Here is an 11,063-nt window from a genome sequence, read left to right on the forward strand (position 1 = left end):
ACAGACATACCCATACATAGTAGAAGAAAATACTTCAAAATGTTAGTGGTCATTTCTGGTAGTATTTTTTTTCCTTCTTTGTGTTTTCCTGTGGGTTTATTCCTGAAATCCTATGTTAAAATGAGCTGTTTTAGGGGAAGCATACTGGTGCACACCTATAACCCAGCACTCAGAACACGGAGGCAGTGGCATCGCAAGTTCCATACCAACTTCCATATGTGAGGTACATATAGAGACAAAAGAAAGAGGGTGTGTTTGAAATATTTCACTGAGAAAATGTGCGTGCTTTTCCTGAATTCGCTCCAGAGCCCATACGATGGAAAGCCAGAACGGACTATCTCAAGTTGTCTTCTAACCTACAGGACACGGACACACACACACCCCACTCAATGAATAGTAAAGAAAATGCAAATGTCAAAGCTCCACATTTAAAACAGTATTATTTTATCATAAGAAAACTGCTTTCTAAACCTTTCGTGAGCCTCTAGGGCCGTGCATTCAATTTCACACACAGCGAATTACTCTTGCTGTGAATTTCATGAATCCGTTTTCCTGTAGGAGATGCTTCAGAAATTGGAGAGGTATTGAAGCAATATATATATTGCAAGGACATGCGTATGTAAAATATTGCTTTTATTTTGTGGTAAATACTGCTGAAAAGAATAAATATCCTTGCCTCGCCCATTCAGGGCAACCTCCCCAGGGAACACACCCACCTAGCAACCAGGAGCAAAGCGGAAGAGCAGCGCTGTGCCTTTAATTCCGCGACTGGGGTGGGGTAGCCCGGAGAGGTTCCACTCCCCCACTCCCTCTGTACCTCCAGTGGCAGCTGTCACCTGTAAGCCGAGCACCGCTCAGGGGCATGGAGCCCAGCACCCATTGGATAGGACCTCTCGGCAGCAACCTATCCCCCAGGCTGGGGGCCCGGCCCGGTGCAGGCGGAGGGCAGGAGCCCCAAGTGCCCTTCGCCCGGAGACGTCCCAGTGCGGCGGGGAGGGCGTGACTGCAGTCCAGCTTCGGGGATCAGAGCTCCAGGTGAGCCTGGCGAGGCGGCTGGGGTGACCGAGCATGGCACTGGCAGCCGCCGCCGCTGCCGCCGCTGCCGCCGCAGGGGTGAGCCAGGCGGCGGTGCTGGGCTTCCTTCTGGAGCACGGCGGGCAGGTGCGCAACTCCGAGCTACTGAGTCGCTTCAAGCCGCTGCTGGACGCTGGGGACCCGCGCGGCCGCGCAGCCCGCAGGGACCGCTTCAAGAAGTTCGTCAACAACGTGGCGGTGGTGAAGGAGCTGGATGGGGTCAAGTTCGTGGTGCTGAGAAAGAAGCCGCGACCGCCGGAGAGACCAGAGCCCCCGCACCCCTCCAGCCCTGGGGTGCCAGCCACGCAGGCCGAGAGCACTGCCGTCCCAGCGGAGGACACCTGCGTCCCCGGAGCTTCCCCTTCCCCACAGCCGTCCGAGGAACCGCAGGAAGACTTGTCCGCACCATTGGATCTACAGCCTGCCTCAGGGCCCCCACCCTCAGGGGTCACCCAGCTTGGGGTTCCATCAAGCTCAGCGCCACAGGCTGGGGTACCCGAGGATCAGGAGCTGCCCTGGCCCTCGGAGGGAGCCTCAGAGGTAGCCGCACCGGCCAGTGTGCCGTCGGGGGCACCCTCGCCGAGCACAGAGTCGCCAGACCCGAAGCCTGCACCTCCCCCGGCTCAAATGCCACCGCAGAAGCCCTGCATGCTGCCGGTGCGCTGCGTGGTCTCCGGCCCCGCGGCGCTGCGGATCCGCGCGGAGGAGCAAGGCCTGCGCAGGCAGCGTTCGGAGGAACCGAGCCCGCGGGCCTCCCCGATGCTGCTGCGGCGGCTCTCGGTAGAAGAGTCGGGTCTGGGCCTCCACCTGGGACCTGGCCGCTCCCCCCATCTCAGGCGCCTGTCGCGCGCGGGCCCGCGCCTGCTGAGCCCGGACATAGAGGAGGTGCCTGCCGCGCCGCCGCCACCGCCCGCTGTGCCCCTGGAGCCCACGGAGCACGAGTGGCTGGTGCGCACGGCCAGCGGCCATTGGAGCCACCAACTGCACGGGCTGCTCTTGCGGGACCGCGGCCTGGCTGCCAAGCGTGACTTCATGTCAGGCTTCACCGCCCTACACTGGGCAGCCAAGAGCGGCGATCGAGAGATGGCTCTACAGCTGGTGGAGGTGGCCCGGCGTGGGGGCGTGCCCGTGGACGTGAACGCGCGTTCGCACGGTGGCTACACGCCACTGCACCTGGCGGCCCTGCACGGCCACGAGGATGCAGCCGTGCTGTTAGTGGTGCGCCTGGGCGCCCAAGTGCACGTCCGCGACCACAGCGGCCGTCGTGCCTACCAGTACCTGAGGCCTGGCTCCTCCTACGCGCTGCGTCGTTTACTTGGTGACCCTGGTCTGCAAGCTACGACGGAGCCTGATGGGGCCAGTGGTGGTAGTGGGAGCCTTGTATCGAGGCACCCCGTGCAGGTGGCTGCCACCATCCTCAGCTCCACCACTAGCGCGTTTCTGGGCGTCCTGGCTGACGACTTGATGCTCCAGGACCTGGCTCGTGGCTTGAAGAAGTCAAGCTCCTTCAGCAAGTTCTTGGGTGCCTCCCCCATGGCTCCCCGCAAAAAGACCAAGATCCGTGGTGGCCTGCCATCCTTCACCGAAATCTCTCGTCGACCCACCCCGGGGCCTTTAGCTGGTTTAATGCCCAGTCTGCCTCCTCCAACCTGAATGGCCATGAAGCCACCAATGCCTTGGTTGACCATACAGGGCATGTGCCATACCATCTAAGCCTGTCCAAGACAGGACCAACGCCTGCAGCCTGTCCCACTTCCCACCTTGTCCATCGCAGCCTATCCTACCCAGATGGGCCTCCACCTTCTGTCTAAACTTTGATGTGCTTATAGAAATGGGATTCTTGTTCCCTGAGAGAGGTCCCTGTGAAGAAACTTCACAGGTCTGAACTTGGGAAGAGACTTAAAGTTTAGGGTCAAAGGTTAAGGGGCAGCAGCTGGTCTGTCCCCAAACCAGAAGTGGAGTCAGGCTCTCTAGATATTCAAAGATGGCGACTTTAAGATCTGTAGTATCTTTGTAATTGGATGCTTTTATTCTGTTTTTAAATTTAAAAATGAGGTATGGAAACTTTGATAATACCTTTTGAAATTCTGGGTTTTTTTTTCCCACTTTTAGACAAAGTACGAGGACATTTTCAGTCTTTTGCTGACTGTTTTGGAAATCTATCTTTTAAAAAGAGATGATCGAGTCTAAGGGAAATTAGTCCTAGCCAACAACACTAATATGTTTATCTACCTCACTGTAGGCAGCACAGATTCTGGAATCTTGAACACGGAATAACCGTTGTGACCCTAATGAATGTAACCAATTCCAATTGTACTGTGAATATCAAATACTGAGAAACAATTGTGTGATTGGGTGTGGTTGGCGCATGCCTTTCATCCTACCAGATGGAGGCGGATCTCTGTGAGTTCTAAACCAGCCTGGTCTACAGAGCAAGTTCCAGGACAGCCAGGGCTACACGGAGAGACTCTGTCTCAAAACAAACCAAACAAACAACCTCCAAACCCCCCAAAACAAGCAAAAACAAACCAAAAGAAGTACATCTTGGGAGTAAGTGTGATTTAACAAAGATAGAAAAGAGACATTTTGGTAAATAACTTTAAACTACTCAAATGTAAATTTATTTCACACTAACTGGTGGCTACTTTGATTTGGCATGAAATTTTAATTTTTTTAAAATTGTGATTTAATTGTGAATTTTGAACCTGTGGTTTTCTGTGCAATGGGTGAAAAATTATAATCAAAGGAAAAAATTATTACATGAGAAAAAAACTGTTTAATAGTAATTGAAACGATTGTTATTTTATATGAAAGTTCTGAACAAATAAGTGTATGATATCCATTTAAAAACAAAAACACTTGAACTAGCCAATGCAGAACTTGGTCCAGTGACCTAGAATGAGCGGTGTAACTTCTGGACCTTTGTTCCTTCCTGTGAATGGAGCAGGCTTGTGGCTATGCCCAAGATTTCCGGTTGGGCATGGTAGAGTCATAATAGTACCCTTCCCTCCCCCCTTTAAAGAAAAAAAAATGTGAAATCTATTTACTCAATCAACTTTTTGTATCCTATCATGATGTTGCTGTCTTTGGAAACTATGTTTGCATGTAATCAGTCATGCTGAGTGGTTCTTGTGGCACAGGGGTGTGACTTCACCCCCAATATACGTCAGTGAGACCTTTGAAATCATTAAAGATAGTCCAGCAGTCATTCATGGAATGATTTAAAGCCACGAAATAAATAGTTCCTGTTTCTATTTCTGCTTGTGTGTGATACACTTCTCTTAGCTATAATTGTTTTTCCTTTTTAAAAGAAATGTTATTATTGGGGATGGAGAAATGGCTCAATGCTGGAGAAATATTATTGGCTCAGCGATTAGAAGCATATAATGCTCTTGCAATGGACCCCAGTTTGGTTCCCAGCACCCACGTAAGGCATCTCACAACCTCCTGCACCTCTGGACTGCATACCTCTACATAGACACACCCCCACACACAAATAAAAACAAATCTTTAAAATATTATGGTCTTACTGTGTGTGAGAGGGAGGGAATGTGGGTCCTCATGTGCCACAGAGGTCAGAAGATAACTAGGGGTGGGTTCTCTCCTTCCCCTGGGAGCTCCAGGAAGTAGGTTGTCAGGCTGCTAGATCATCATGCACCACACCCCCCCACCCCATCCCACCATCCCACCCCACCCCACTCTACCCCAGCTACCTGGGGCTAAAGATTGAATCCAGGGTGTCTCCCTTACTAGGCAAACATTACCCACAAGCTACACCCTGCTCCTGGTTTATCTATGTAATGTCTCCCCTTTCCCCCAGATTTCCCCTGCCTCCTTCACGCATTCTTCATCCAAAGAGTTCAGATTTCTCTGCAAAAGAAAGGACTCACGAACCACAGATAAATGCAGGCCCTGGGCTGATCCTTTCTTCTTCCTTCGCCTGGAACTCTAGCCTGCATGAATTATTTTAAAATGCAAATTAAATCTTCTGCCTCTGCAGAGAAATTGTGGGAAGGCAATAATCACAGCAATTTGCGTAGCTGAAGCTCCAGGAGACAGGATGAAACGTTAGAGATTTTCTGCGGTGAAGGGAAAGCCTGGTTGAGATGGGATGACAAAGGTCCCAGGCATAGATATGATGGCCTTGAGAGACAGGATCTCAGCTAGTGGAGCAGTAAAAAACCAGCAATTACTGAGAAGTTACCTCCCGGGAGAGCTATTCCAGCCGCTAGAAGAATCTTCATATTTCTCCAGTATCCTACAGACCTCCGAGTGAAAGAAATCATTTGCTAAGAGTTAAGAATTAATAAATCCACAGCCGGGTGTTAGGAACCGTTGCTGTTTTCGTGCAAGCCAGGATGGTTCTGGAACTGTGAGGGAAGCCAGTGAGAACGACAGCGTGTGGGAAGTTTCCGAGAACTGTGTGTTTAATTTTTAAAAGAAAAACATAGGTTGGGGGCTGGAGAGGAAGCTGAGTTGGTTAAGTGCTTGCTTCACAAACACATGAACCCGAACTAGATACTAAGGACCCACATTTTTTTTTTATTTAATTTAATTAATTTATTTATTTTGGTTTTTTCGAGACAGGGTTTCTCTGCAGCTTTGGAGCCTGTCCTGGAACTAGCTCTTGTAAACCAGGCTGGCCTCGAACCCACAGAGATCCACCTGCCTCTGCCTCCTGAGTGCTGGGATTAAAGGTATGTGCCACAACCGCCCAGTGCTAAGAACCCACATTAAAAAAAAACAAAAAACAAACAAACAAACAACAAAAAAAAAACAGGTGTACAGGGACCTGCTTTTAATCCTAGCACTTGAGAATCAAAGGCAGGTGGATCTCTGTGAGCTCAAGGCCAGCATGGTGTTCAAAGTGAGTTCCAGACCATCCAGGGCTACAGAGAGGGACCCCGTTGCAAAAAAGGAAACAAGCACAAAGCTTGGTGTTGGGGCTGGAGAGGTGGCTCAGAGGCTAAGAGCACTGGCTGCTCTTTCAGAGGACTGGGCTTTGGTTCCCAGCACCTACATGGTGGCTCACAACCTCTGAACTTCAGTTCAAGAGATCAGACATATTTTCTGACTTTCATGGGCACCAGGCACTCAGGTGGCATACAGGTAAAACACTCATGCACAAAAATAAATAAATATGAATAGTTTTTAGAGGCATGTCTTTGTAACCTCAGTGCTGGGGCAGCAGAAATGGATGGGTGGTTCCCTGGAAGTCACTGGACAGCCAGCCTAGCATCTGGAGAGTTCCAGGCTACTGAGTGACCCTGTCCCAACATGAAACAAACAAATGGACGAAAATCCACAGGGGAAAAAAAGACCAAAAGACGAAATCAAATGAAGAACCCAAGTGGATAGCATCTAAGGAAAAGCACCTGAGGTTGTCTTTTGAGAATCATACATGTGGGCATACATGTACATGCAGACACATGCATTTGCACCCACACAAATGCGTACACACACCACGAAATATATCCAGACACATGTAAATAAATAAATATAATAGAAAGATGAACTGCTAAGGCAACTTAGGTGGTAAAGGTTGCCAAAGAAGGAGAATTGAATCCTTTTCATGGAAGACAAGTTGATTGTTGTTAGACATGACTCACAGCCCCGGCAAGCTTGCTAATACACTTTGTACTGCCTTTGACGGAGGTGGGGTTTATTCTTGAACAAGCCGCCCTGCCTGGCTGATGAAGATTTAGGGCACAGGTATTGCATCTGTAAGCTGTGTCTGTTAAGTCTGTTCCAGGCCCAGTTTCAATATGTCACCATTATTAACCAAGCCATGTGTATGGTATAGACTCTTAGTATCTGGATGTTTTCCTCACTCACCCCATTTGTCTGTGTGTGCATGCTCATGTGCATGCATGTTTGCGTGTGTACAGGCACATACATGGGGTGTGTGTGGCTACATATGCATGTGGAGGCCTGAGGTTGATAGCTAAAGTAATTTTCAATCACTCTCTCACCTTATGCAATGAGCCAGGGTCTCTCAATCAACCCAGAATTCATGGATATGGCTAGTCTCCCTAGCTAGCTCACTCTAGGATCCTCTGTCTCTGCCTAGAGGCTAGAGTTACAGCTGCACCACCATGCCCATCTGGCATTTGCATGGGTTCCAGGATCTGAACTCCGGTTTCCATGCTGGCTCAGCAAGCTCTTAAGTCCTGAGCCATGTCCCCGCCATGTCCCCACCCTGTCAGTGTCCAGGTTTTAAATCAGGAAACTAAAGGCTGCAAATGTGGGGAGAAACTTGTCCAGGCTCACGTCCAGTCAATGGCAGAGTGGCATCTCGGTCTCATCAGGAGTGTTCCTATCGACTGTGCTGGTTAGTGCTAGCAACATGGAAGACTTTAGGATCAGCTGAGAGATGGCCTTTGGGCACGCCTGTGCAGGGATTCCGCTAGAATTCTCTTTGCATTCCTCTCTCACTGTCCCCATTCAGAGCAGGCCCAGTGTGCTGGCCATGGCAATCCACTACTTTCTCTGCCTGCTCTAGACTCTTCCAGATGTCTCTGGTCGTACTCTCCCTCATAGTGACAGTAGGAACTTTCCACTTAACCATACCTTGGAGTGGTCATGCAGTCAGTTTATACACTTGCTATGTACCGAAAAATATTTTTTATTCTAAGCCAGACATGATGGTATCTGTCTTCAATCCCAGCACTCAAGAGACAGAGGCAGGAGGATCTCTGTGAGTCCCAGGTCAGCCTGGTCTACATTGCAAGTTCCAGGCTAGTCAGGGCTACATAGTGAGACGCTGGCTCAAAAAAAAAAAATTTTTTTTTTTACAATAGAATCAGTGGAAGGTTAGTCTGGTGGTACATACTTGTAACCTCATGAAGGCAGAAGATCAGGGATTCAATGTCATCCTGAATGTTGTTACATATGGAGTTCAAGGCTAGCCTGGGCTACTTGAGGCCCTTTCTCAAAATAATAACTATCATCTTCAGAATCATCAATATCATTTTTTAATATTTTATTGCCTTTGTTTTTGTTTTTGTTTTCCAAGACAGGTTTCGCTGTAACTTTGGAGGCTGTTCTGGAACTCGCTTTATAGACCAGGCTGGCCTCGAACTCACAGAGATCCACCTGCCTCTGCCTCCCGAGTGCTGGGATTAGAGGCATGCGCCACCCCCACAGAGCTTTTTCTTACATTTAATGTATTTCATGCATGTGTGTGTGGGCACGCACGTGACGTGGCGCATGTGTGGAGGTCAGAGCGTGACTTTCAGAAGTCAGTCCTTCTCTTCTGCTGTGCAGGTCGCAGAGATGAAACTCGGGTTGTCGAGCTTGGCATCCCCTGTCTTTATTCACTTGTCTTTAATTTATCTTTCTTCCTTTGGGGGAGCGGTTCCAGACAGGGTTTCTCTGTGTAGCCCTGGCTGTCCTGGAACTCACTTTGTAGACCAGGCTGGCCCCATACTCACAAATACCTGCCTGCTTCTGCCTCCCAAGTGGACGCTGTCTTTCTTAACTCGTTTTTCTCAACCATCCTTATCTTACCTACCTAAACGTCCACCAAGTGAGCTGAAGCACCCGCCAATCTTTATAAAGATGCTCCCAGGGGGCTAAAGAGGTAGCTCCGGAGTAGAGAGCACTCCCTGGTTGCTCTGTTCCCAGCATTCTCATGGTGGTTCACAACCATCTCTGTAACTTCAGATCCGGGAGATTTGATTTCTTCTTCTTTCCTCCAAAGCCACCACCAAGCATGCATGCAGTGCACAGACATACATGCAGGCAAAATGCACACACACACACACACACAACATAGATAAAACTTAAAGGGGGGAGCTTTTTTTTCTGGAAGAAATTGTGTGATCTTTTGTAATAGTTCCATAAGTAGATTCGTTATTCCTCTCCAGGTGGCCTTTTGTCTACGGAATTGGCCTCACAGTGGGGGAACGGCCACACCTCTGGACTTGAACCTCTGAGGGAAAGCGAAAGGGAGCCAGGGAGGAGAGGATGTGGAAAGGAAAGAGGGAGGAAAAAGAGACGGTCTAGAAGAGAGCAGGGTGTAGCAGAGGAAGCGGGCGGGGGGAGGGGGGAGAATATGCCTTAATCCATTCCTTTCTCAGAGGAAAACAAATTCTCTTGGTGGGAAGTGCAGAGACACTTAAATACCAAAGATAACAGGCAGTGGCCTGGTTGTGACAATAATACTAAGGTCTTGAGAGGATTTCTTCACAGTGAGTATCTTCTTCTCAGTCCCCATAATTCACCTCTCTAGAGCAATGCGCATTTGCCCTAACCTCCCCCGGGAGCCTCTGCCATCTGAATAGCCAGCGCTGCCATCTGAATGGCCAGCGCCTCCATCAGTCTCAGTGAGGACCTCCAGAGTTTCTGCTAGTCGCTGGCCTAGGTACATTTTGTAACGAGCAGAATGTTCTCGACAGCTTGGGGCGCAGAGGAACACAGCTTCCCCATTCCATTTCCAATTTACAGTATGAAAGTAAAAAAGTACACCAATTAAATTCTTGGGAGGAGGAGTAGCGGGGGCGAGATGAGAGGGAGGCTGCCGTGATGCCCGTTGCCCAGCAACAGCAGCCCAAGCCAAACATCCAGCAAAGCCCAGGGCGCCGCCTCCAGCAGCAGGAGGCGTGCACGACACCAAGTCGCTCAAGCCGCGGAGGCGGAGGCGGCGGACAGATAGATACATTCCAGGATGGATGCTCTGGGTCCACATCCCCGCCTTCCTTCCCTGGCACATCTCATTCAGTCAACAATTTCCCAACGTGGGCCTGGTGGCCGTGAAAAGCGAGCCAGCCTTTTTCTTCTTAGTTATTTAGAATTTCTTTCCAACAGAAGCAAAAGGCTCAGTTTCAGCTTTCAAGCCCAATAGGGACATTGCCAATCAGAGCCAGGCCAAGGCTAGCCTGGAGCGTGTGTTTGCTAGGCGGCGGGTGGCCACAGTGTGGGTGGAAGCTTCCATGGAAAGGAAACAGTGCCCTCTGCTGGCGGTGCGCCGCAGGATCAATGCATCAGGTTTCAGGTATCTCCAAAATCTTGTGGTCTGGGATGCTGAAACAGAACCTCTGTCTTGAACTCCTGTGTGCCCTCAGAAGAAATCATCGATTGGACAGGAGAAAAACCGAGGCAAGAAGGAGACAAGAATAGGCTAGACACGAGGATAAGCGCTGGAACTGTGGTTCTATGGGGGAGAGGGGATGCTCTAGCTAACTAGAAGGGTGGAGCACAGAAATCTCGTTATTCCCCTTTGGAAAATCCAGCACAGTACCAAGGTTCACTTAGCCGGAAGATGGCAGTTGTCTCTATCCACACCCCTAACTAAGCTCGAAGTGCTTTGAAATCCACAACTTTCCATTGACTTAGTGGACGGTGTCAGGTGTGGTTCTAATAACACCGTAACAGAAGCATGCAGAGGACACTGTGTAGGGCAATAGGCAGAAATTAGTAGCTTCCAAGAGAGCTGGCTCTGCTATGGGCTTGGAGTCCGGGCCCGCCCACAGGGTTCAAAACAACAGCGGCAAAGCACAATGTTAGAAGCCGCAATGGCCTCATACGATCCCCATATGTTTTTTTTTTTTTTACAAAATGACACAATGTGAACATTGTTCTGTGCTCAATAGCCCGACTGTTACAACTAACGTTTTTAGTATGAATACGACGATTTAAAATTCCCAGCCAGTTGCACTGAGTGACAGAACGCACCAGAAAACAAGCCCGGAAGCAGATTTCTCACTTTGGAGTCAGTGGTATTAAATACACACACACACACACACACACACACACACACACACACACGCCTTTTAATATGTCTAACTTCCAAAATACCCTGAGCTTTTGCGAGCAAATATTCTTATCCCGGTGTTTGCCGCTTCGACACTCAAGCTGGTCTCATGTTCATCTGCAGAACTGGTCCTGTGCACTCAGGGCTCCTGCACAAATGGAGAGGGATTTGTCCTGTGTTTGGGGCTATCACAGACCACCCAAGGTCAGCCTTTCCCCAATACAGTACAAGTCCT

The 11,063-nt window shown here is 49.6% G+C and overlaps 1 protein-coding gene across 1 annotated transcript; it reads left to right on the plus strand.

Annotated features, from left to right (window-relative positions):
- The first annotated feature begins 553 nt into the window (after positions 1-553).
- On the plus strand, positions 554-4,328 carry Sowaha (sosondowah ankyrin repeat domain family member A). Its single transcript, XM_075992653.1, has one exon. It carries the CDS (start codon positions 1,069-1,071, stop codon positions 2,725-2,727), a length of 1,659 nt encoding a protein of 552 aa, XP_075848768.1. The 5' UTR covers positions 554-1,068; the 3' UTR covers positions 2,728-4,328.
- Positions 4,329-11,063: the final 6,735 nt, after the last annotated feature.

The sequence above is a fragment of the Microtus pennsylvanicus genome, chromosome 11 (genome assembly GCF_037038515.1).
Source record: "Microtus pennsylvanicus isolate mMicPen1 chromosome 11, mMicPen1.hap1, whole genome shotgun sequence".
In the NCBI taxonomy this organism is placed as follows: Eukaryota; Metazoa; Chordata; class Mammalia; order Rodentia; family Cricetidae; genus Microtus; species Microtus pennsylvanicus.

Bases quoted from the DNA above. Each gene is read 5' to 3' on its own strand.
- Sowaha (XM_075992653.1), top strand. From the start codon at position 1,069: ATGGCACTGGCAGCCGCCGCCGCTGCCGCCGCTGCCGCCGCAGGGGTG.